Source organism: Drosophila obscura, unplaced genomic scaffold, assembly GCF_018151105.1.
Source record: "Drosophila obscura isolate BZ-5 IFL unplaced genomic scaffold, ASM1815110v1 contig_198, whole genome shotgun sequence".
NCBI lineage: Eukaryota > Metazoa > Arthropoda > Insecta > Diptera > Drosophilidae > Drosophila > Drosophila obscura.
Genome location: NW_024542787.1, coordinates 277,830 through 305,527, shown reverse-complemented (window position 1 = coordinate 305,527; position 27,698 = coordinate 277,830). Strand labels below are relative to the sequence as shown.

The 27,698-nt window shown below is 41.9% G+C and overlaps 1 protein-coding gene across 1 annotated transcript in view; it reads right to left on the bottom strand.

Annotated features, from left to right (window-relative positions):
- Nucleotides 1-27,698, bottom strand: part of LOC111076700 (nephrin-like) — a 330,088-nt gene that overhangs the window by 47,984 nt on the left and 254,406 nt on the right. The window contains exon 9 of the mRNA XM_041593725.1: nucleotides 16,942-17,116. Coding sequence (XP_041449659.1) covers nucleotides 16,942-17,116 — 175 coding nt within the window. The remainder of the gene's footprint in view (nucleotides 1-16,941; nucleotides 17,117-27,698) is intronic.

Below are 27,698 nucleotides of genomic sequence, written 5' to 3'. Positions count from 1 at the left end.
ACCTGTTAAAGACTTCGGTGAATGCCACACAAAAAATAAGACGCTTAAAGTATTAGAGATAATTGAAAATATTACATGCGAACAGCTTATGGCGGCAGCACGAGTCAGTTTGTATAAGGCTTAAAAACGAAGTGCTTCTCAAGTGCTGTCCATGCTGGATACTGATTCAAAAAAAGTTAAGAAATGCGTTGAATCAAGCACTCAACTTCCAATTAAATATACTCCAGACGAATCGTTAGCATTATACATTGATGGAGGTTTCACGAAAAACTCGTACAAGCATATGCAAGCTGGCACAAAAAAGGGGAAAGCCAACGTCTTTCCGAGCTATGAAGCGATCCGATCTGCAAAAGCACGTTGCTATCCTGATATTATCGAAATAACAGAATGTTCTGCTGAAGTACCTTTGCAAGAGTTACTGGATCATACAATTATGAGGATTGTCGAAGGAAACGAGAATGCATTTATTGTAGAAAAAGAAAATTATGAAACGCTTTCTGCAATTTATAAATGGGGGGAGTGACGGCAGCAGCGGGCATTCAAGCTATCGGCAAAACTATAGCAACCCCGAAAATAAAATGTTCGATGAAAACTTGTTTGCTATCTGCATTGTACCTCTGCAGGTACAGCGAGGTACTTCAATAATTTGGAAAAATGAGCGCCCTTCTTCGACTCGTTATTGCAGGCCAATCAAAATAATTTTTGATAAGGAGACTGCAGACTTTATTTGTAAAGAGGTGGAAAATATGAAGACCCAAATTCCAATCTAACGCCAAAATCACTTTCTTATTTTAAATTTGAGCATAATTTGCAAATGACTATGATTGATGGCAAAACCTTTAGCGCTATTGCAGAAACATCAGCACAAACATGCGGAATTTGTAAAGCATCGCCCAAAGACATGAACAATTTAAGACTGACTAAAAACCTTTCCACAAATGAAAACTTGTATAAGTTTGGTTTGTCAACTTTACACGCTTGGATTCGATGCTTTGAGTGCATGATTCATATTGCTTATCGACTTCCTATCAAAAAATGGCAGGTTCGTAATTCCGACAAAGAAATTGTCAATAGACACAAAAGCGAAATTCAAAGTAAATTTAGAGCTGAAATGGCATTATTAGTAGATATTCCGATGACTGGTTCCGGGAATACAAATAATGGAAACACCGCTAGACCTTTTTTTTGAAAATCCAAAAATGTCAGCTAGAATAACAGGCGTAAGTGAAGACCTTATTCACAGACTTGGAGTTATCCAACGTGCTATGGTTTCTGGGCGTGAAGTAGACCCAAATGCCTTTCGAGTCTATGCTTACAACACTGCAGAAATTTTTGTAAAAGAATATCCGTGGTTTTATATGCCTTCTTCGCTTCACAAAATTTTAATGCATGGATCCGATATAATATATGCTGTAATCCCATGCCTATGGGATGATGCCGGAAGAGGAGCTAGAAGCGAGAAACAAAGACTTTCGAAATATAAGACTGAATCACATGTTAAAAACTTCACGTACAAACACTATGCAGGATTTAATGCATGCACTGTTGTATTCATCCGATCCATTAATTAAAACATTATTAAAACATATTAAATTAGATGTGGAGGTAAAGAATTTACTTCTAAGTCTGGACTCGAAAGCTTCCAGTTCTGAGGAAAGTAGAAGTTCAGACACAGAATAATGCAAATAATGAGGAGCGTTGTTGTTTTTTGCAATTCAAAATTTTTTTTTCCTATCAACAAACTATAATTAAAATATATTGAAAATATTTTATTTAATTTTTAATTTTTTTTCTTAAAAATAAAAAATAAAAATAAAATAAAATTTATTTAAAAAAATGCTAAAACTATTATTATTATAAGAAAAAAAATTGAAAAATGTAGCTCTATTTTTTAGAAGGTATGACTTTAATTCCGCTAGATTGGCTGTTTTGCCCAGTGTGCAAAGGTCGCGCATTGTAAAGGGCAGAGTGTGTGCGAGTGAGAAAGAGAATGAGTAGCGTCAGCAGCGCTGGAGGAGGTGTAGGAAGCATTTGAAAATTAATTTCTTTATTCTGGCTACAATTATGATCCGATATGATTCAGATTCGGCAATCTGGTAGATATGGGCATTCTCTACGATACTGCGTTTTCAGTTTTATCGTATCTTTAAAATTGTGCATGCCACAGATTTTCATCTTTTGCGGTGGCGGAAGGGGGCTGAGCGAAATTCTGAAATACACTTGTAGCAGTGTACTATCACATAAGTCTGGAAACCAAATTTGGTTTCTCTAGCTCTTATAGTCTCTGAGATCCAGGCGCTCATCGAGACAGACAGACGGACAGACAGACATGGCTCTATCGACTCGGCTATTGATGCTGATCAAGAATATGTATACTTTATGGGGTCGGAAACGTTTCCTTCTCTGTATTGTATTGTATTGTTTGTTTATTGTATTTCCTAGTGCTACAAGCAAAGGGCTTATAATTAGAGCACTAGTCACTGGGTGTCACATTAGTTTGGGATTAAACTTAGATCTAAATGAATCTTTTAATATGACATACTAATAAGTGGTTACATATATTGATTTGTTTTCTTATGCTAATGTTCGTGTTATTTTATTTTAAATTAAATTTGATTTTTAAATCTTAGTATAGTGTAAGGTGGGCACCTAACTGTGTTTTGAATTGTGAAAGGTTTCGTATTGTTTTCATGTGATGTGGAAGATGATTCCATATTCGAATAACATTCACAAAGAAATGTCTCTCAGAGTTTAGTATTCTATATCGTATGGTGATAATATTGTTCGTTCTTGCGGAATTGGTACATCTTAATTTTTGGGGTTGTCTGGTGAGGATTATTTTATGTAGGAACGTAAGCATCTTATAGTCAATCCATTTGAAAAGAGTCATGTCGAAAATTTTATATGAGAATGCAGAGATTCTGTCGCTGCGCCTTAATCTAAATATGTATCTAGCTATATTATTAAAGCAAACGCTCAACTTTTGCCTGTTTTCGTAGCCACAGTTTCCAAATGCCTCAATCCCATAAGTGAGTACAGGTACTAAGTATGCTTTTGCTATCTGCATCCGGATGCTAACTGGTATAAATTGCTTGGTAATAATAAGTGCCCTTAAGATCCCATATGTTTTTCCAACTGCTTTGCTCACATGATCATCCCACGACAGAGTACTATTTATTATAAAGCCTAAATTAGTTGTCTTCTCTATGTAGCTAATGGGAGTGTTTGATATTTCTACACGTCTCAATATAGTTTCATTTATTTTTTTCTTGTTTTTGTATATAATCAAGCATTTTGACTTTGTTGGATTGAGGCATAGACGATTTTTGGTTGCCCACGCACTAATTTTCTCAAGCTCTCTATTGGTAACATTTATACACTCATCTATTCGATTTAACGGTCGACTAACATATAATTGGACGTCATCGGCGTACATGTGCACTTTACAGTCGGACAATACTATTGGCAAATCATTTATATAAATGGAGAACAATATCGGGCCAAGTATTGATCCCTGTGGGACACCACACTTAACATAGGCAAAGGACGACATTTTCCCTTCAGCAACAACAGCCTGGCTCCTATTTAGCAGATAGGATGATAGCAACCGTACTGCAGAGTCAGAGAAGTTGTAGGATTCGCGAAGCTTTGCGATGAGGATGCGATGGTCAACTGAGTCAAAAGCTTTAGTGTAGTCAAGAAGAGTTAGGAACGTTACTTTTCCGTCGTCTATTCTTTCACGGATATCCTCTACAATTTTTATCATTGCAGTTGTGCAACTCCTATTTGTTCTGAATCCAGATTGATTGTTGTTAAGTAATGTGTGCTCTGTAAGGAATGAATTTATTTGTTTAGCTACCAAGGTCTCGAACGCTTTTGACAGGGTCGGGAGTACGGATATTGGCCTATATTCTGCAGAGTTTGCTTTTGGGATAGGGATTATTTTAGCCTCCTTCCACTGTTCCGGGAACGTTGATGTGGTAATGGCTGTGTTGAAAATGTGAGTAACGTGCATGATGATTCTAGGGAGTATTATTCTCAAAAATTTCGGGTTCATATCGTCTAGGCCAGTAGCATTTGATTTAATCTTATGAATGGATTCTAGAACATCACAAGGACTAACACAACAGAAACTAAAGCTAGGAACAGTATAATTATAGGGCGCTGATGTCAAGTTCAGGGTTGGTGTTGGGTCCGGTACAACTAATTGAAAAAATTTTTTGTTAACTTCATTTACGTCCATGTCAACTAGTGAGTTTCTTGTTTTTTTGCCAATTCCTATACTTTTAATCACTTGCCATTTCTGCTTGCTACACAGAGCGTTGTTAAACTTTGACGAGTAGAAGGAGGTCTTAGCAGAGTATATTAGTTTAGTTACGTCTTATCTTAATGATTTGTACATATTAAAGTGGCTTGTGGCTGTGTTGAACACATTCACTTTTACCGCAAATCTAATACACCCCTCAACTCTTTTTTGAGTACGGGTATAAAAAATTAAAAAACAATTGTTTTGATATGATTTAAATAGTAAAACTGCGAAATTAACCCTATTCGAATTGAATCGTGAAAGGTGTCAGCACTAGCCTTAGTTCGAATTTGGTTTGTGAAAATGCTGAGAAAAATTAAATCGCTCGGAATTCTGTCGCACTGCGGAAATTTTTAGGCGGAAATTCTCTGCGCGGATTCCCATTTCACTCGTGATTCTTGTGGTACCCTTGTATTTTTTTTTTATTTTATTTATTTCAATTAACAATTATCTGCTAATTATGGAATAGGAATAAAAACAAACTAATTATATATGTACAAGAGAGAAAGGAAAGATACAATTTACACATTTTCTAAACTAAGGTAATGATAAATGTTAAATATAATTTTTTCAAGGGATAATTTGGGGGATATTAAATGGTACAAGTAATTATAATTATTGCGTAAAACCCGGAAAGGTTCATGCTGGGAGTAATTAGATCTACATATGGATAATCGAAAGGGGCGGAAAGTACGGGTTGGTCTGGAGGGAACCGAAAAATCGATTCGTCCCAAAAGCGTTTGGGAGTTCACAATCCCGAGAATGAGCTTATGCATGAATACCACGCCATTGCAAATTCTGCGATGGTGTAAAGAGGGTAGGTTCATTAGTTTTAGCCTAGATAGGTATGGTGGAAGGAGTCTGTTAGAGTCCCAGTTTAGATGTCTAAGGGCGAATATTAAAAATTGTTTTTGAACGGATTCAATAATAATTTATTGCTCCTTGTATTGTGGACTCCACACACAAGAAAAATACTTCAATATCGGGCGAACCAACGAGGCGTACAGTGCTTTAGTTATATACGGATCGTCAAACTCTTTTGACCAACGCTTAATAAACGCTAGAACTCCCTTAGCTTTGTTAACAGTTGAAGCAATACGGCTATTAAAACATAGCTTGTGATCAAAAAGGACTCCTAAGTCATTTGATGTGGAGATTCGATCCAGAACATGGTGTCCTCGAGAATAGGAGACCAAATGTGGTGCACGGCGGTGAAAAGTCATAAGTTTGCACTTAGAATGGTTCAAGAAAAGTAGGTTATTTGAACACCAAATGCTTAATTCATCAAGCTCAAGTTGTAGGCGAGTATGCAAGTACCAGTCGGAAAAGGAAAAACAAATTTTAACGTCATCAGCATACATTAAAGTAACTGAGTGCAAAATAACTTGTGGCAGGTCGTTCACAAACAAATTGAAAAGAAGCGGACCTAAATGACTTCCTTGAGGAACTCCAAAGGTTACTTTCACAACATTCGACAAGACATTGTTAAACAAAACACGCTGTGTGCGATTCGACAGGTACGATGATATCCAATTTACAAGATTTGTGGAAAAACCTAATAAAGAGAGTTTATGGATCAGCAAAGTATGATTAACAGAATCAAAAGCTTTACTGAAATCTGTAAAAATGACGTCAGCCTGCCACTTTGAAATCCTCGGTTGATTAGAGACGAGAATTCTAAAAGGTTAGAATCGATCAACATCGATGACTAAAAAAACCATGTTGCGTCGGGGATATAATGCTAGAACATGCGTGTTGCAATTGACAACAAGGTGCTCGAGCAACTTCGGAATGGCAGATAGTTTAGCAATACCACGATAATTTTCGATATTAGATCTGGACCCTTTCTTGTGAAGAGGAATAAGTTAGGATTCATTCCAGATCATGGGGAGGCGAGAATGCTCCAGGGATAAATTAAATAAGAAGGTCAAAGGATGAGATAGGGCTTGAGTGCAGTATTTTAAAATACAGCTCGGAACTTTATCTGGCCCCGCAGAGAAACAGATGTCAATTGATGACAACCCTTCGTAGACTGTACTTTCATCAAGGAAGGGAAGAAACACGTTATTAACATAAGGTAGATGATATGGATAAGGGGTGGAGGAGTCATAAGTATCCGAGGAGTACGTCGATTGAAAGAAGGTGGCAAATAAATTTGCAATTCCTTGATCTGAAGTTTCTGTTTTAGACTGTAACTGAAGGGAAGAAGGGAACGCGTTAGACTTGCGTTTTGAGTTGACGAACGAAAAGAATTATTTGGGATTACTACGGAAATTTTTGCCACATTGGGAAAGATATACGTTATAACATTTCTTATTGACCGTAAGAAATTGAGAGCGAACCGAAGAATATTGAGCAAAGACAGACAAAGAACCAGTTATCTGGCACTCTTTGTAGAGCCGAGATTTTTTATTTTTTAGGTAAGACAGATACTTGGAAAACCACGGAGGCTTAGAGGAAACAAATACGGTGACTTCAGGGACGGGGAGATCGGGGGCAGAGTGATAATTGTTTTGCGAAACATGGGGGGGGTCGTAGATAAGGCTCTATATGAGGACTGATGAGATCTAACAGTCTATCTCTATTATTTCTGACAGAGTTAATTTGGGCAAGCGAGACGTCAGTTACCCCCTCGACGAAATCATGTTGACTTCCAGGTAGCAACATGTTTGAATCATCCTGTTGCCAAGATAGAGATGGGATGTTGAAGTCACCCATAACTAGTATCTGATCAGCACAGCCTAAAGCAGAAACTACAGATCGAATTGCAGAAAGGTGGTTCAAATAAACAATGGCATCAGATCTGGGTGGGATATAAGAACAGGTCAAAAAGATATATGCTGTTCCAATACGGATTTTGACTGCAACGAATTTGATACCATGGATGTTGTTGAATGGAAACAGCTCGGATGCAAATGCCGTTTTCACTGCAGTAAGAACCCCACCAGCGAACGATGGACGATCCATTCTGTAAGTGGTGAACTTGTGGACGAGAATTTCGTGATCGGAGACAGAGGAGTTAAGCCAGGTTTCAGTTATGGCGATAGCGTCGAATTCAAAAGAGGCACTGTCCGTATGTATTTTAGACAATTTACCTAAAAGTATGCGTACGTTCTGATATTGGATGGAGAAATGGTTCTTTAGTTTTTTGAAATTTTAGGGAGAGTAACTCGAGGATTCTGGGTAGAGTCTCTAGGCAGAAATTCATGCATAATAGTGTGCTCAGGCCATGCAGCCGGTTCCAAAGCTTTGGATACAAGAGAATCGGGAAGAAGAATTTTGAAAGATGAGATATTACGCTTATGTGTATAATTAAATTTAGTTATATTAAAGTTATCTGGCGGCGATTGAAGATAAGGTGTGGCATCGGGAATAAGACGAAAGACTAAGATTGCTTTGCGGGGGACCACCGCGCTGAGTGGAACACCGGAAAAGCGAGCTGGTGGAGCTACTCCGAAAAGTCTCAGGGCGGGAGCTGAGGAGCTAGAAGAGGCTGCCGATCCATCACCATTCAATGTAACAGAGACCGTCAAATCATTTGCAACTAGAAGCTGGTTACTGTTAGGGATTCCATCACTGGCAACTGAGTCCGAAGTTAAATTGACAGGGGTATGGATTTTTGAGGCAACTACTATGTTGTTAGGCGTGAGAAAGGCTGGATCCTCCGATGGCGGATGGACATCCATCAGTGAAGGTTGGCCACTAAGAGTAGAAAATGAGTCCATCGGTGGTAGGTGAGAGGCAGGCGTTCCACTAGGTAAGACCAGCAGTAGGTTGTTGTTCGGTATTTTCCTTCTTGGTGACTCGCTCAAGAGTTTGAGGCCCAGAAATTGCGATTCCAACGTAAGGAACTTCTCGTTGAGAGCATTGAATTGCTTCCGAACATCTTGGAAACCATTCCTCGTTTGTCTCATAAAGGTGCGCATTTCCGCCTCAATCTCCCTGCAGGCCAAACATGACCAAGTGAGACCCATGCGTTTCGATATTAAGTCATTAAGACGTCCAAAGTGACCACCTCCAGCACATTTTATATGAGCGTAATTATCAAAGCCATCAGCTGAGGTAGGAATCACCGTTAATGGTGCCACCAAATTCGCATTTCTTTGCACTGCAGATAAGAGCCATTTTCAACAGCTGTTGGGTCACTGTGCACAGCGAGAAAAAAGACGCACTGAGAGGACAAGCTAGATGAGAGACCAGGCAGCAGCAGCAGCAGCAGCAGCAGCAGCAGAAAGAGCACGATGATCAGCAGTTATGTATGTACGTATTTATGTACATATATACAGGGCAGACGGCGCAGCGAAGTGACAAAAGCTAACGGCGAACTCCAATAAAGCAAAGCAGAGGCGCCGAGATATTAGTCCATAAACGAAGAATGCAGGCGTCGTATGGTGAGAGTGAGAGCCAGAGTGCATCTCGCGTGAAATCCAGAGAGTGAGTAGGCAGTGCAACGGATTATGCGCGAGAACGGTGAGTGCCAAAGAGCAATGAGTCGATGAGTCAAAGCAAAGCCGATCGAATAGCAATAACAATTGTCTAAACAAAAACAATGCAATGCAACGCTAAACTGTTAGATGTATGTATGTATGTATGTTTGTTCGGCAGCCACAGAAAAATTATAAGTTAATAAATCAATTTAAAACACTGAGTATACAAGTTAACAAGAGTTAACTGAATTGTCCACTGGGTGGGACGAATTCTGCAATATTGGAAAATAAGCAGTTTCGTCACCCGTGGGATCGCCGTCGTCGCGATCGCCGGATGCCGGCCGCATCCGGCACGAGGCGCAAGGTCAGCACTTTGGCCGGCAGCTAAGGGTTCAAGGTTGGGGAGTTTAGAGTTTTAAGTTTGGGTTTAAAATAGTTAGCCGGGTGGCGAAGACATGCAACGTATCGCCTTGCAACGTTCAATAAAGAACAGTTTGTAATACCCGTGAATGCATTTAAACATTACTGGCGCCCAACGTGGGGCACGACCACCCCCTAGGGAGTAAATTAGTGCGGAGACAACGCCCGCTAAGCGAAAATCGGTGAAAAGTGCAAAAGAAAGAAACCAAAAGACCAAAGAACATCGAGTGCGGAGACAAAGCCCGCTCGAGAACAAATAAAAAGAAAGTAGAAACAGTGGAGCGCGGATACAACGCCCGCTCCAAAACACAAATATTAAAAGTGCGTGCAAAAATTGCACTCAAGAGCTCGTAGCCTCGAGTGTAAATAAAAGGCATTTAATCAACCCCAAACTGTTACACCAGAGCGGACGGCTTTGGGCAGCGGCGACGATAGACGAGAGGGGAGGACAACGCAGAGCAGCATAAAATATAATAAACCAAGTGTAGGAGAATATAAGAGGAACATGTAAGTGAAACTTTTCTTCAATTATCGCCCAAAAAAGTGAAAAGTAAAAACAAAACCAAACCAAACAGATAAGACGTTTTTATATTCAGAAATATTCGGCCGTCATTGTTTTCAGAATTTTTTCCGGTGAGGTGCGATGAAGCTCTGGATGCGGTAAAAACGCTGCCGGAATTCAACGGGGCCCAGGAGCAGTATGTTTCCTTTCGCTAGGCAGCAAACGAGGGTTTTGTAGGAAGTTTAAAGCACTACCAAGCGGTCTTAATAATCAGGAACAAGATTAGAGGGCCCGCTGACTCACTCTTAGCGTCGTTCAACACAGTGTTGAACTTTGAGGCAATCATAAATCGCCTCGATTTTACATATTCGGACAAGCGTCCGATACACTTGCTACAGCAAGAGCTTGGCACACTTCGGCAGGGTGGACTGTCCATCACTCAGTTCTACGAGGAAGTCGCGAAGAAGCTCACCCTTCTCACAAATAAGACGATCATGTCACAAGACGCCGCAGAAGCGCAATACATTAACGAAAAGTATAGGGCTGACGCACTACGTGTCTTCGTTTCAGGCTTAAGAAGAGGCCTCACGGATACACTATTTGCGGCGCAGCCTGCGGACTTGCCGTCAGCCTTGGCCTTGGCAGAAGAAATTGAGGCCAACCATGATAGGCACGACTTTGCAACAAATTACGCAAGAGCTTTAGAAAGCAAACCACAGAACCGATCAAAATATAGGCAGGGCGTACAGAATGAGCCCGACCACTATAAGAGACAATCAAAGAACCCGTTCTACACGAACAATCAGGGGAACCATCAAACAGGTGGTATCCGTAGCCAAGACAAAGTAGAGATGATGGATGTTGATCCATCTTCCTCTAAATTCCGTCAGCCAACTGCCTTTCAAAAGCAACAGGGGCACAACCCAGGCCTACCGGCTACAGCAAACCCTAATAACGGGCACCAGCAGGGTGCGTATAAAAGGCCGGCTGGATCCAGAGATTCTCCGACCAGCGCAGACAGAAGATCAATCACCTCGCTCAGGTGGACCCGGACGAACAACAATACGAACAGTAAGCATCGGAAGCAGTGGCGGAGATTGATGAGGACAATAGTGCAGGATACGACAGTGATATTGTCAATTTTTTAGGGGAGAGTCCCTGCTCCCGTTCGTCAGACGAACAGTAGCAGGGAACACGCTAAACCTTTTAATAGACACTGGGGCCGCGAAAAATTATATCAAACCACTAAAAGAACTTAAGGGAACTGTCCCTGTAGAGGCCCCATTTGTTGTAAAATCCCTGCACGGCTTCAATAAAGTGGAGCAAAAATGTTTCCTAACCATATTCGGCATTAAACGCCCATTCTTTATCTTGCCGGAGCTGTCAACCTTTGATGGCAGCATAGGGCTCGACACGCTAACGGAAGCTGGCGTCAATATAAACCTGGGGACAAAAAACCTCCACTTTGGACAGGAATCTGAAAGGGTTCTATTCCGCAAATGCCCCAGCGTTAACTTTACAAAAGTGGACGACATCGAGGTCCCGCCGGCGGTTAGGGACGAGTTTCTCAAAATGATGTCCAGCCGTATAAAGGCATTTGCAGATCCGACTGAAATGCTACCCTTCAACACAGCCGTAGTAGCCACAATTAGAACCGAGGATGAAGAGCCAATGTACTCGAAAATGTACCCCTTCCCTGTAGGAGCCGCTGATTTCGTCAATGACGAAGTGAAGGACCTATTGCGGAACAAAATCATTCGACCTTCCAGGTCTCCGTACAAAAAAGGCACTGACGACTCGGGCTCAAGCAGGAAGCGGCTAGTCATAGACTTCCGCAAGCTTAACTCAAAAACTATACCAGACAAGTACCCGATGCCTTGTATCTCCATGATACTTTCAAATCTGGGTAAGGCAAGATACTTCACTACCCTTGACCTAAAGTCAGGATACCACCAAATCACGTTAGCTGAGCGCGATCGTGAAAAGACCTTATTTTCGGTTAACGGAGGCAAATATGAGTTCTGCCGCTTGCCATTTGGTCTCAGGAATGCATCAAGCATCTTTCAACGGGCCATCGATGACGTATTACGGGAGCATATCGGTAAGATATGTTACGTGTATGTTGACGACGTCATCGTATTCTCAAGAAGTGAGGCGGATCATGTCAGAGACATTGACACCGTGCTTGGCAGTCTCCACGACGCGAACATGAGGGTGTCAAAGGAAAAGTCCCAGTTCTTCAAGGGACAAGTGGAATTCCTGGGGTTTGTGGTGTCAACCGAGGGCACGAGAACAAGCCCCGATAAGGTCAAGACTATTCAGGGGTTTAGACAACCCTACACCCTGTTTGCGGTAAGATCATTCCTGGGTCTTGCCAGCTACTACAGGTGTTTTAAAAAAGACTTCGCTCAGATAGCAAGACCTATCTCTAGCATTCTGAAGGGAGAAAATGGTAAGATCAGCAAACAACGCTCGAAAGCCATTCCCATACAGTTTGATGAGGCTCAGAAACAGGCCTTTGATAAACTTAGGAACATTTTGGCGTCGGAAGACGTCATCCTCCACTACCCAGACTTCAACCAACCGTTCGACCCAACCACTGATGCCTTATCCAGTGGCATCGGGGCGGTACTGTCGCAAAATAATAGACCCATAACCATGATTTCTAGGACTCTGAAAGACAGAGAACTAAACTATGCGACCAATGAAAGAGAGCTTCTGGCCATAGTCTGGGCCTTAGATACGCTTCGTCACTACCTGTATGGAAAGAGTGACATCAACATCTACACAGACCATCAGCCACTGATTTTCGCGGTTTTAGATAGAAACCCCAATTCCAAGATAAAACGTTGGAAGGCGAGAATTGATGAATGTTGCGCAAGGGTCTTCTACAAACCAGGCAGGGACAATTACGTAGCAGATGCGCTGTCATGGCAAAACATCAATGCGTTAGAAAGCCAGAGTTGATCCGACGCAGCAACAATTCATAGTGAAGCCTCGCCCACTTACGTAATTGAAGCCACAGACAAACCTGTGAACTGCTTCCTGGAAGAGTCAAATACCCCTTCCAAGCAGTTTCACTTCCTCTTCTCCGAGAAGACCCGTCACAAGATCGACTTTGCCAGTCGAGACACACTTCTTGCGTCCATCAAGGAAGTGGTAAAGCCTGGAGTCGTTAACGCCATCCACTGCACTCTGCCAACTTTGGCGTTTGTGCAAAACGATCTAGTAAAAGCCTTTCCGGACACAAAATTTCGATTTTGCAAGACCTTGGTGACAGACATCACCAAAGACGGGGAGCGAAGAGATATAATGACAGCTGAACACAATGTGTTGGAGAATGTGAAACAGGTACTGCGTGATAATTATTTTCCAAAGATGGAAAAAATCGCAGCAGAAGTGGTGATAAATTGCAGGATATGCCAGAAAGCCAAGTATGACCGGCACCCTAGGAAGCAAGAGTTAGGGGTGACTCCAATTCCGTCAAGGGTAGGCGAGTTGATTCATATCGACATCTTTTCCACCGCAGGGAAGTACTTCCTCACTGCAATTGACAAATTTTCAAAGTTTGCAATAACGCAGCAGATTACTTCACGCACGATCACAGACGTAAAAATACCAATTTTACAGTTGGTAAACACCTTCCCAGATATTAGAACCATCTACTGTGACAATGAGGCAGCTTTCAATTCAGAGACCATTCGGTCTTTATTAAAGAACCAGTTCGACATTGATATAGCGAATGCCCACCGTTGCACAGCACATCAAACGGACAGGTGGAACGCTTCCACAGCACCCTCTTAGAAATAGCCAGGTGCTTAAAATTGCAACGCCAAGTGGACGATACGGGTAAACTAGTTATTCTAGCAACTATCGAATATAATCGAACCATCCACTCTGTCACAGACAAGACACCTATAGATGTGGTCCACGCAAGTTGCGACCTTGGGGAAGAAATTATGTTGAAGTTAGTAAAAGCCCAACAAGAACAGCTAGATAGGAACAACCCGACCAGGAAAAATAGGACCTTTGATGTAGGCGAGCAGGTCCTAGTGAAAACCAATAGGAGGTTAGGGAACAAACTAACTCCGCTCTGCACAGAACAAAAGGTAGAGGCAGACCTGGGAACCACCGTTCTTATTAAAGGGAGGGTGGTCCACAAAGACAATTTGAGGTAGGTAAGGAATTAGGTCTAGGGAACCAGGATTCATAGCACTAAGTTCAAGTCCACTAGGACAAGTTATAGTAGGACTAAAGAAAGTATAGTTAATAAGCCGTTGTGTTTCTCATTTCTTATAGGTCACCCGTTGAATATTGCTGCCTTTTAACAATCTTGACCTTGACAGCATTGACCGACTCAAAGCTGACGGACTACACGCACGCGGACTACATTCCCATAATTGACGGACGGACAGTAATATGGAACGAGACCTTCTACATACAACACTCCACGAACTTGACAGAGTATGACCGATACATTCAAGAGACAATAGAAATGACTGACGTTTTCCCACAGACACATATGAGGAAAATATTAGAAACAGACACGAAACACCTACTGACGTTGACTGCGGCTTTAGGAGTTCATCACAGGCATGCGAGGAGTTTGAATGTCCTGGGGTCAGCACTGAAGATAATCGCAGGGACTCCGGACTTCGATGACTTACACCAAACAAGACAGGTCGAGTATGATTTAATAAACGCAAACAATAGACAAATAACCATAAATTCAAGGACTCAAACACAGATAAATGCCCTCACCGAAACTGTTGACCAATTATTAAAAGTAAACAAGAAGGAAGAAATTAACACTTCCCATCTATATGAAACACTCTTAACTAGAAACAGAATGCTGACGCTCGAATTGCAGAACCTAATGATCGCCACTACTCTGGCTAAAATAAACATCGTAAATCCAGCTATCATCCAGCTATCGATATCAATGACTTAGAGGCGATTTTGAAGAAAAGTTCCACCGATATCAGTGTAGCCCAACTTTTCGGCGCTGCAAATGTGAGGGCTCTAGTTAATAAGGAATTGATCATCTTTGTAATTGAAATGAGTAGACCTAAGCTCATTTGTAAGAAATTAACCATCTTCCCAGTCGCACACAAGGGGGTAACGATCCGGCTACCCGTGGACATTATAGCAGAGTGCGGCAGCAAGACCATCGCTGTCTCATCATGCATGGCCTTAGCCTTCTGTAAGGAGGCACCGGCGAATAGCTGCGCCCAAGAATTGCATTTTGGAGCTGTGGCCCACTGCGACACCCAGCCGAATAACCTGCCCCCGATCTTGGAGATAGATGAGGGTATCGTGGTAATCAACGATGCCTCCGCCATTGTGACCACCGACGACGGCCCCGAGCGAATAGTTACGGGAACGTACTTGGTAACCTTTGACCAAGTCGCTCACGTCAACGGGACTAAATACACCAACTTCAACAATGCACCAAAGAGAGTACCTGGCGTAGCTACCTCGGCGAGGATTAATATCACCCGCCACCAAACGCTGTTGAGCCTGCCGTATCTTCACAAGCTGAATGAGGAGAATTTGCAACACCTGACCGAAGTCCGAACAAACCTTACGATCGGTCCCGTACTGGCCGCTGTCGTGGGCGTGGCCGTGTGCGCTACACCAATCGTCGTTTCCTGGTGGATGCGGCGCAGGCAACAGAAGGGTAACACCGTCACTATCGAGCAGATGCTGAAGAGCATGGGCTTGACCGAGGACGGTCAAGTCTTGAAGGAGGGAGTAGTTAACAAGAGTTAACTGAATTGTCCACTGGGTGGGACGAATTCTGCAATATTGGAAAATAAGCAGTTTCGTCACCCGTGGGATCGCCGTCGTCGCGATCGCCGGATGCCGGCCGCATCCGGCACGAGGCGCAAGGTCAGCACTTTGGCCGGCAGCTAAGGGTTCGAGGTTGGGGAGTTTAGAGTTTTAAGTTTGGGTTTAAAATAGTTAGCCGGGTGGCGAAGACATGCAACGTCTCGCCTTGCAACGTTAAATAAAGAACAGTTTATAATACCCGTGAATGCATTTAAACATTACTTACACAAGCTTTATAAAATATGAATATATGTGTAACTCCGATACTTAAGACCAAATTGAATTAATTACAGTTTATAAGTTAATTTTTTTTAATTTTTTTTTTTTTTTTTTTTTTTAATGCGAGAGCTATGCAGAAACACGACCGGCTTGCTTGAGGCCAATTAGGTTACTCACAAACTCACACAATCTGCCCTTCACCGGCTACCAACTTAATTTTCTGTGCCTCTTCTTCTATAGCAAACGCATACACCACCCCCACTCTGACTCTCGATCTAAAGGCAATGCAAACCACTCAGACCGCGAACGCTATGCACTTGGACTTTGCTCGGACAGCACAGCGTAATATTCGATTAGCGAGGGAGTGAGTGTTAGATAAATAAGAGCGCACTGTGATAGCTGTGCAACAATATACAATAGATTTAAGAGCGCCAGCTAAAGAAAAGAGCTTCATACTGCTACTTGGAAAACTAAGCTTTTAGTTGTTAAACCCAATAACTCATATTTTTATACCCGTACTCAAAAAAGAGTTAAGGGGTATATTAGATTTGTGGTAAAAGTGGATGTGTGTAACGCAGAGAAGGAAAATTTTCCGACCCCATAAAGTATATATATTCTTGATCAGCATCAATAGCCGAGTCGATATAGCCATGTCTGTCTGTCCGTCCGTCCGTCTGTCCGTCTCGATGAGCACCTGGATCTCAGAGACTATAAGAGCTAGCGAAACCAAATTTGGTTTCCAGACTTATGTGATATCACACTGCTACAAGTGTATTTCAGAATTTCGCCCCGCCCCCTTCCGCCCCCACAAAGGACGAAAATCTGTGGCAGGCACAATTTTAAGGATACGATAAAACTAAAAACGCAGTATCGTAGAGAATGCCCATATCTACCAGATTGCCAAATCTGAACTAGATCGGATCACAATTATAGCCAGAATGAAGAAATTAAATGTAGATGTAGATAACAGATGTAGCAACAAAATGTAAAATGTAAAATTTTTTTTTTTTTAATTCTAAATAAATATATGCTCAAAAATGTATATGCTGACTGAGTACGGGTATAAGTAGAGCCGCGTCCCAGAAGCGACTCACACGTTCCTTCTCGTTTAAATTGTAAACACACATTCTAAATTTTTGGGTTAACTCAACTATCAATTGGTAATTAATTTCAGTGTTAAAATGCCATAATATATCAGAGGTACGCCAAGATTAATAAAACAAATTATTGCTCACTCTGTTCTGATGTAAGCTGCTTTTCAGGCATTCGGAGCATAGCCGCATTAAGTATTTCAGGATCTGATCGACCTTTTGTATTAAACGAAAAAATATATAGTTTATACAGGGTACCTGGAGCAAGACCTGAAACCGTGAATCTTGGATTCGTGGACGTAATATTTGCTTTAATTTCCTGAAATAAACAAATTAACAGAGCTTGTAAAAATTATGTTAAATAAATAATAATTTTATTTAATATTGAGCTAAGCCACGGTAAATCATTGCAGTTCAATTTTATTATTATCAAAAATGTGAAACTGCTGGCATCTAAGAAGATACAAACCACTTATTCGATTTTTTTTTAATTTTCAGGTTTTGTTTTGTTTATCGAGTTTTTTTTAATATCGAGTTAAGCCACGGTAAATTATTGTAGCTAATTTTTATTATAATCAAAAATGTGAAAATGCTTGCATCTAAGAAGATACAAATCCCTTATACGATTTTTTTTTTAATTTATACGTTTCTAGTTCTGCACATCTAAAAAGATATAAAACCAAGATATTTTTGCCTCCTTAACCAAATGCCGGCCCAAAAAGACTCGCTTTAAAACTTAATTTAAACCATTCATTTTTACCTTTGCTCGAGTAGCTACTGCATGACTTGGCATGACTTCCATATTTTCCTTTTATTTTACAAAAAGAGACGGGGTTTTACCAAAATAAACCTTTAATTAGCTCTGGTTGGGCATATTGATACTGCAACGTATTAATAGAGCTGCCGGTAAGGCAATATTGAGAGTACATATTGACAGTGCAGTATAGACACTGGAAAACGGAAAGAATGAAAAATACACATTTAAAATTAAGAACACAAATAGGAATGAGGCATCTCTTAAAAACCCAATAGGAAACCCAAGGTAACAGGCGGAAGCTTCTCTTCACTGGCTAGAGGCTAGAAGTCACGGATCCCAACATTCAAGTCTTTTCAGGTCTACTACCTGCAGCGGAGGAAAAGAAAACGGACGAGGCAGGGAGCCAACGCAAGCGTCTATCGGGCTACAGGGCGTCGGTTAAGTACCTACGGGGACTTAGCCAGCGACCCCACGACACGCTTACCACGAGAGACAGTACGGAGGTACGAGCGGTTACCGCGAACCCACGGTAGTCACAAAGGAAGACCAACCGTCAACTTTATCGTCAGTTGTCGCTGTTATAAATACGAAGGTGTGTCGTCTGTGAAATCACAAGGGAAAGAGAGAGCGCAAAGACATCGAGTAACAGAAGGGAAAGTCCAAAAGGAACCGGGAAGAAAAGGAGCTATCGGTTTAACCGAGTGGCCGGGAGTCAAGTTTCAAGTGGAAGATGAAACATGACTACATAAAGCTTCCGAGTCGAAATGGGGTAAATTAGAGGAAATTCTTGCCACCCTTGGATCAACGCCAGAGCTGCAGGTAGCCCTCATCCACCGTAGTCACCCAGAGGTGAAGATATCGACTGTCATGAAATATGCCGTCTTTCACGCATACAACCGGCTTGTCTGCAAGTTCAAGGGTATCAAACGATAAAAAGGAGCCAAAGCAGTGGAAACGAGAAAACTCTCGAGCTTCTCAAAATTGCGGTTCGAGGCTTTTATAAACGTTAACTTTCGCTAGAAGCTGAACTCTGCACAGTCCTACGGAACAGGTTCCAAGGAAAACAGTCATAAATGAGTGGATTTTTTGCTCCCTCTGGAGAGATACGGGCAAAATTTCCAGGGAAGAGTCTTTGTTCGAGTACATTCTGTCCACAAAATCCTGTTGTGTGCAATCGGGGAGACCAGTCCTCATTCCCCAGCAGGTACCGTGCAGAGGTTATAGGTCAATATTGGTAAGTGGTCAGCAAGTGCTCTATTTCAGACTACTACAAGATAATGTAAAACATAAAATGAGAAAAGAGAGGGCCAAGGTCTACCGCAATCCTAAGCGGACAGACTGAATCCGCTCCTTATGAGCACGAATGAGACGAATGCTAAGAATGCAATGCTAAGAAGATAACCCGCATTTCTCCTAAGTACCCGTCAGCCTGACCTGGTTTAACTCTTCCATCACCGATCATGAAATTTTCGTCCACAAGTTCTCCACCTACAGAATGGATCGACCATCATTTGCAGGTGGGGTTCTTATTGCAGTAAAAAATGATTTTGCATCCGAGCTCTTTCCATTTAACAACACACATGAAATTTAATTTGTAGCAGTCAAAATCCGTATTGGAGCGTCGTTTATCTTTTTAACCTGTTCATACATTCCTCCTAGATCTGATGCTGTTGTTTATTTGAACCACCGTTCTGCCATTCATTCTGTGGTTTCTGTTTCAGGTTGTGCTGATCATATTATAGTAATGGGCGACTTCAACATACCACTTCTATTTTGGCAGCAGGATGATTCAAACATGCTGTTACCTGGTAGTCAACATGTTTTTGTTGATGTCTCCCTTGCCAAAATTAATTCCGTCAAAAACAGTAGAGGTAGACTGTTAGATCTCACTTTCGTCAGCTTCTCAAGCAACGGTTGTCAGAGGTAGCTCAAGGTATTGCAAATTTATTTCCCGCCTTCTTTCAATCGACATATTCATTTCATACCTACGACTCATCCACCCCTTATCCCTACAATATTTCTCATGTTAACAACGTAGTTCTTCCTTTATTTGAAGAAAGCACAGTTTTTGAAGGATTGTCATCGATTGACATCTGTTTCTCTGTAGGACCTGATAAAGTTCCGAGCTGCATTTTAAAGTATTTCGCTCGAGCCCTATGCCAACCTTTGACCTTCCTGTTTATTTTGTCTCTGGAACGTTCTTGCCTCCCCGTGATTTGGAACGAATCCTACTGTTCGGTCAAACTCTTAATGTCATAATATAATATAATAATCACTTAAATGACCCTCGCGTTGTAGTACCTTACGCTCATTCTTACTCTCTTTGTTACGCTCTTGCATTATATTTGTAATTGAATTCACCACATTGGAAGCCCGTTTATGCTCAGTGCTCATGCACTTAGAAACCGAATAAATAGTTATTGGCTAGTACTCAACTGAACCCCCTCGACTTTCGCACTATTCTTGGATTACAGCAAATTTCTTCGCATCGAGTATAATTAGCTCACTGGAGATTGACACACCCCCATCCTTGAACAACTATATTGAGGAAAACGCTCCTCGATCAAAAATGTTGGCGCCCAACGTGGGGCTCGTGTGTTAATTCTGTGGACAATTAAATTACTCGCATTTATGTATATTCCATCAAACAGTTTCGTCGGTACATAATTTGCAAGTGCAAAAACTCCGCTTTCGTTTCGTCTCGCAGTTGCCATCGAAATTGCTGAAAATCATATCAGAAGCTAGCTGATCGATCGCGGGTTCATTAACCTCTCGCTGTGCTCTCGCCATTCTCGCTTAATTCTATCATTCGCTTATCACCCACATCGCATTTAACGGCGCTTGCGCTCTCGTTTCGTTTGCATTGCTACTACCTGCTTTGGTCCATCGGTCAACGCTTCGAATTTCTCCGCTTCACTTTCGCTTTCGTTGCCGTCGTTGGAATTTTCGCTTACTCTCTGGACTGGAATTGCGCTCAACCCTTTTTGTTTTTGCCGCCGTCGCTCGCTTCTAAATTTGTTCTCTTGCTGCTGCTGCTGATTTGGTGCCTTCTTGCTGTTGTTGCGTGCATTGCATTTGGAATCTCTAGTTCTGTGTGCGTCTAATTTACACTACACAATAAAATGACGACGCTCGAAAAGTTGAAACGCCAACGGAGCAATATAAAGCGCAATATTTCTCGTATCACATCTGTGGTGGAAGGTAAATCGGAAAACCCAATTTGTAATGATGAGCTTTGCTATCACTTGAGCATCTTGGAAAAGTATTTCAAGAAAATTCTAAACGTTCAATCTGACATTGAGGATCTTAGTACGAACGATGAAGGACGTGTGTATTTGGAAGATACCTACATAGCAATAAAGCTATCCATAAAGGAAAAACTACGAGGAGATCTGAACGCTAGCATATTGACGCCGGAACACCAGTGCGGTCATCGTTGCCGAGGTTGTCGCTGCCTACGTTTGACAGCCCTTATGCGAATTATAAGAATTTCATAAATTCGTTCGATCAACTTATTGTGCGTGAGTCTGGACTGTCTAACATAGAGAGGTTTAATTATTTGCTGACCTGCCTAAAGGGGCCGGCGTTAGACACATTTCAGGCATTCCAGGTTACCAGCGAAAAATATCCGAAGGCTCTAGAAAAACTCAAAAAACGTTATGATAACACTAGTCAACACGATTTTTCCTCAAGGAACAAAACGAACTTTTTCTTAAAGATTTGGGGCTTAGAAATGGTTTGATGATATATTTTGTTTTTTTCTATGGCAGAACTTTTTATACCCGTACTCAAAAAAGAGTTAAGGGGTATATTAGATTTGTGGTAAAAGTGGATGTGTGTAACGCAGAGAAGGAAAATTTTCCGACCCCATAAAGTATATATATTCTTGATCAGCATCAATAGCCGAGTCGATATAGCCATGTCTGTCTGTCCGTCCGTCCGTCTGTCCGTCTGTCCGTCTCGATGAGCGCCTGGATCTCAGAGACTATAAAAGCTAGCGAAACCAAATTTGGTTTCCAGACTTATGTGATATCACACTGCTACAAGTGTATTTCAGAATTTCGCCCCGCCCCCTTCCGCCCCCACAAAGGACGAAAATCTGTGGCAGGCACAATTTTAAAGATACTATAAAACTAAAAACGCAGTATCGTAGAGAATGCCCATATCTACCAGATTGCCAAATCTGAATCAGATCAGATCATAATTATAGCCAGAATGAAGAAATTAATTTTCTGTTGCTTCTCCTGCCCCCTCCCGCAAACGACAACGCAACTCATTTTCCTTCTCGCTCGCACACTCTGCCGCGTTCAGTGCGCGAGCAACCCCCAGCGGAGGAGATGTAGAATCTAAATGGTACATGTAGAATATACATGTTAGATGTATAATATACATAGTATATGTAGATGTAGATAACAGATGTAGCAAAAAAATGTAAAATGTTTTCTTTTTTTAATTCTAAATAATTGTATGCTCAAAAATGTATATGCTGACTCAGTACGGGTATAAGTAGAGTCGCGTCCCCAGAAGCGACTCACACGTTCCTTCTCGTTTTTAAAGAATTTTTGAAAACTGGTATTTTTTTTAACTTTCTTCAGAGGTAGCGCTTGTTTTTTCACATAGCTCTAGTATCTTACATCTGGTTGTAAAGAACTTTGATATTTTGAAAAGATAATTAAAATAGCTAGAAGTTAAGCCCAAACACTTTGTGATTACAGCTTACCGTCTGGGAAATATAAAGCATTGAAATGCAAAAATGATGATTTATGTGCGGTATTTTTTACGAAATTTTGACTTTAAAAACTCAGGAAAAGTCGAAAAAAAAGTTAAGTTAAAGTTAAAAGTTGGGCTTAACTTCTAGATGTTTTAATTATCTTTTCAAAATAGCAAAGTTCTTTACAACCAGACGTAAGATACTAGAGTTATGTGAAAAAAACAAGCGCTTCCTCTGAAAAAAGTTAAAAAAAAAATACCAGACTTCAAAAATTCTTCAAAAAAAAGTTCTGCCATAGAAAAAAAACCATAATTCTTTAAAAAATTGTAAATCCCCATATCTATCAGAAAAAGTCGGTTTGGATCTTTGAGGAAAAAAAAAGTTCGATTTTGTCGAGTAGTGTAATTATACTCTTATTTTTCTAGAAGGAATCGAGTCATTGTTTGCACTACAACCTGTGGAAAGGGCTAACAGCAGCTACGCAGTTTAGTGCATAAAGCCCCCGCTATCTTCAGCTCTTTGAAATCCATCGGAAAACTTGAGAATATTGCTCAAGCTAGATCAGCCAACTCGGATTAAGTGGAAGGAATCGCTGGACTACAAGACTCTGCCGACCTGGCTAAAATGCACACAGCTGTTGGAATGCCACTGTCAGTTTCTCCATTCATCTGGAACCTCGGCTGGTACTTCGTCGCAATGAAAGGCTGAAACCAATAAGTCTAATCGTCATTCAAATCACCATACAACCTCATCGTTTGCCATTACTAATTCGTCTTGTACCCTTTGTTCTAGTTCTGGTCATAAAATTACGAACTGTTCGCAGTTCAAGGCTATGAACAGCAATAAACGGTTCGATAATGTGAAACGCCTCGGTCTCTGCATCAATTGTCTTGGAAATGGCCATAGAGTGGCACAATGCTCATCGACTCATCGTTGCCGTACCTGTAATCGGACTCATCATTCAACCTTACATCACTCTCAGCCGCAACAAACACCACAATCGTCAGAAGGACAAACCTCAACTCCAGCACAACAAACACAATCATCGCTACCCTCCTGGCCACCTACTGCTTGTCAGTCTCATCAAGCAGCGTCTCATTCGCACATGGAAGTAGCAGCAGAGGATCAGATACTGTTATGATGCCTCAGGTGAATACAAACTTGGTAGAGCATTGCTTGATTCGTGTTCTTAGGTTAATTTTGTATCCGAGAACTTCGCTCAAAAACTTCGCCTTCGTCGTGAAAAACACCACATCGGAATCCGCAGTATCGGAGAGTCCCTTACTAACCTTAAGTCTCGTACGACGACTTCTATTAAGTCGCGCACATCTGGCTATCAGCTAACTCTCCACTTCGGAATAACCTCTCACATTGCCTACCAGCCAGATAGTGAGATCGACATATCAAATTGGAACCTACCTGCCAATACTCCACTGACAGATGAATCGTTCTTTAGGTCTAAGCTCATTGATTCGTTATTGGGAACTGAAGCCTTCTATGGAGCTTTTGCTGTTGGCCAGATTCGCATTTACCCCAATCTTCCCACGTTGCAACAGAATATACAGCCATCATTGTGCTTGGTGACTGTAGAAGAGTCGATCGACAAAAACTTACAGCAGTTATGGAAGGTTGACTCAATCGGCGATTCAAGAGCTAAAATTCTCCCAACTCATCGTGGCTGTGAGGAAAACTATAGGTATACAACAAAGAAGGATGCCAGTGGGCGAATTGTCGTGCGCTTGCCATTCCAAGAAGACCCAAACTCTCTTGGAAATTCAGTCGATACAGCTCGTAATCGATTTTATGCCATTGAGAGACGTCTTGCTCGTTTACCGGAGATTCGCTCGCAGTATCTATCGTTTATGCAGGAATATGAAAGTCTTGGTCACATGTCCATAGTACCGAAGCCAAACTTAGAGGAACCACATTATTACATTCCTCACCATTTCGTTCTCAAGCCAAGCAGCACCTCGACGAAGCTCAGAGTCGTATTTGACGCTTCTTGCCGTACAACATCGCAGAAGTCACTTAACGATATTCTGTTAGTCGGACCGACCATTCAGGATGAGTTGTACCTGCAATTGCTACGATTCCACATGCATAGGTTCGGCATCACTGCTGACGTCACTAAGATGTATAGACAGGTGCTTGTGGGGGAGAAGGATAGAAAATTCCAGTATATTTTGTGGCGAACGTCCCCAAATGCCGAGCTTCAAACCTATCAACTCAATACCGTAACATATGGGACCGCGTCCGCCCCATACCTCGCAACTCGTAGTTTGCATCACTTGGCGGATAATTGTAAGGATAAGTGGCCCTTAGGAGCTGCGGCTGTTAATAAGGCGTTTTATGTTGATAATATAGAAACTCTTCTCGAACTCAAAACAGAAATCACAGCTACCCTCGCTTATGGTCAGTTTCCCTTATGCAAATGGCATTTCAATCATCCAGGCGTGATGGAAGATGACTCTATTAAAGAACTAAACACATCAGAGAATGAGAGTAGTGGCACACTCGGCGTAACGTGGCATCAACAAATTGATGTATTTAGCTTTACCTTCACTCCCAAGGAAATCTTTGCCACCACCACAAAACGAACAATCTTATCCACTGCATCATCGTTATTCGATCCAATCGGTCTGCTGTCGCCTCTAGTCATCATCGCTAAGATTATTCTTGTGGCTGTCAAAACTGGATTGGGACGAGTCTATTCCGCAGACTCTAAGCAATGCATGGAGCAACTGTTTGGAGTCATTGAATTCACTCTCGTCACTATCGGTACCGCGGTTTTTTTTTGCAGCCCGACGCCAGGACTATTCAACTGCATGGATTTTGTGACGCCTCGAGTCGGGCATACGGCTGCTGTATTTAGGACAGGTTGCAGTGAAATTGTTCACGTCTCGTGAGTAGCACCAGTGAAGAAACAGTCTCTTCCGAAGCTTGAACTGTGCGGCGCACATTTGCTGTCTCAGCTTTTCTACAAAATCAAGGATATATTCTCTGAACACAACAACACGGCATATTTTTGGAGCGACTCACTGCTCGTATTGCATTGGCTGAAACAACACTCAATCACTTTATCGACCTTTGTTGGGAATAGGGTTTCTGACATTCAAAAGATGACGTCTGGTGGGAAGTGGCGCTACGTACCAACATATCAAAATCCAGCTGATCTTCTATCGCGACGCTGCAACGTTAGCGAGCTTATCAAATCGACATGGTTTTCTGGTCCCTTATTTCTGCAGGAAGATTCGTTGAAATGGCCCATCAGCAGTAAACAGCTTGTCATTGACATGGACGTGGTCAACTCGGAGAAGCGGAAAAGTATGTTCACCGCGGTACACACTCGCGGTATATCCTCGAGATAGTCGATAATGTCAGCTCGTACAGTCATAGTCTTCGTCTCATTGCCTGGATGGTAAGATTCACAAGGAGATGTCGAAAGCAATCGACGCCTACCACATCCTCACAGACACCAGATGAGTTTCGTTTTGCTTCGCACTGCCTTATTTGGAACATTCAACAAACTCATTTCACAAAAGATATTCGTTTACTTCAGAAGCAAAAACCATTGAAGAGTAGCTTGAAGTTTCTTACTCTCTTTTTAGAACTCGTAAAGGGATTCGAGCTCGTCAAGGTTGGTGGACGATTGGAATATTCAGGCCTACCAGACGGTCAAAAACATCCGTTGCTGCTGCCTAGCCAGTCTAAACTTGTTTGGAATTATATTCGTCACTTGCACATTCGCAACTATAACGCTGGACCTAAGGCCTAAGTCGCGATCATTCGTTTGGAATACTGGATCGTTAACGCCAGAGACTTGGCACGTCGAATTGTCCGCTCCTGTGTACACTGTGTTCGCTACAGACCAAAGCTGCTACACCAACTACACCAATTACCACCGTCTCGACTCTCTCCTGCCCGACCGTTTGAACGCTGTGAAGTGGATTTTTGTGGACCCATTAATCTACGGATTCGAGGAAAGGGGCCCACAAAATCGTACTTGGCCGTGTTCGTTTGCCTTCTCACCAAAGCTGTTCACATTGAAGTAGTTTCGGACTTATCAACGAAGGCGTTCTTGAAATACAAGGTTTACGTTTGAAGAACTGAGCACCGTCGTAGTGGAGATAGAAGCGATCCGTAACTCGCGCCCGATATCGCTACTCTCGTCAGACCCGAACGACTTCAACGCTCTTACGGCTGGTCACCTCTTGGTTGGCGAATCATTGCGTTCGTTGCCTGAGAGATCCCTCGAAAACGTCAAGTTGTCGAATTTGGACCGCTACGACATGATCACCGCCGTCAAGCAACGGTTTTGGCAGCAATGGTCGATGGATTACGTCAACGAATTGCGATCTCGCACGAAATGGACAACACCCTCAACGAATCTCACTGAGGGCACAATGGTCATCATTCATGAGGACAACCTGCCCCCACTACGCTGGAAAATAGGCCGAGTGCAGTCTACAGTGCTCGGAAGGGATGGTTGTGTACGCGTGGTGCACCTCCGCACCGCGAATGGAACGTGCTGCAGGCCAGTACACAAGTTGGAAATTCTTCCGGTAGTTTGAAAACAATCCTTTCAACGGGGCCGGGATGTTCGGTCAAACTCTTAATGTCATAATATAATATAATAATCACTTAAATGACCCTCGCGTTGTAGTACCTTACGCTCATTCTTACTCTCTTTGTTACGCTCTTGCATTATATTTGTAATTGAATTCACCACATTGGAAGCCCGCTTATGCTCAGTGCTCATGCACTTAGAAACCGAATAAATAGTTATTGGCTAGTACTCAACTGAACCCCCTCGACTTTTCGGATTATTATTGGATTCCAGCAGATTTCGTCGCATCGAGTTAATTAGCTCACTTGGAGATTGACACACCCCCATCCTTGAACAACGATATTGAGGAAAACGCTCCTCGATCAAACACTACCTTATTCCTCTTCACAAAAAAGGGTCTAGATCTAACATTGAAAACTACCGCGGTATTGCTAAACTTTCTGCTATTCCAAAGCTGCTAGAGCACCTTGTTACTCGTCAATTGCAACACGCATGTCCAAGTTCAATATCCCCGTCGAAACATGGTTTTCTTAGTCATCGATCAACATCGACTAACCTTATAAAGTTCTCGTCTCTAATAAACCGAGGATTTCAAAGTGACTTGCAAACTGACGTAATTTTTACAGATTTCAGCAAAGCTTATGATTCTGTTAATCATACTTTGCTGATCCATAAACTCCCTCTGTTAGGGTTTCCTCCAAATCTCGTAAATTGGATATCGTCGCATCTGTCAAACCGCACACAGCATGTTGTGTTCTCTAATGTTTTTTTTCAAATGTCGTGAATGTGACCTCAGGTGTTCCTCAAGGAAGTCATTTAGGTCCGCTGCTGTTCAATCTGTTTATGAATGACTTATGAATGACGTC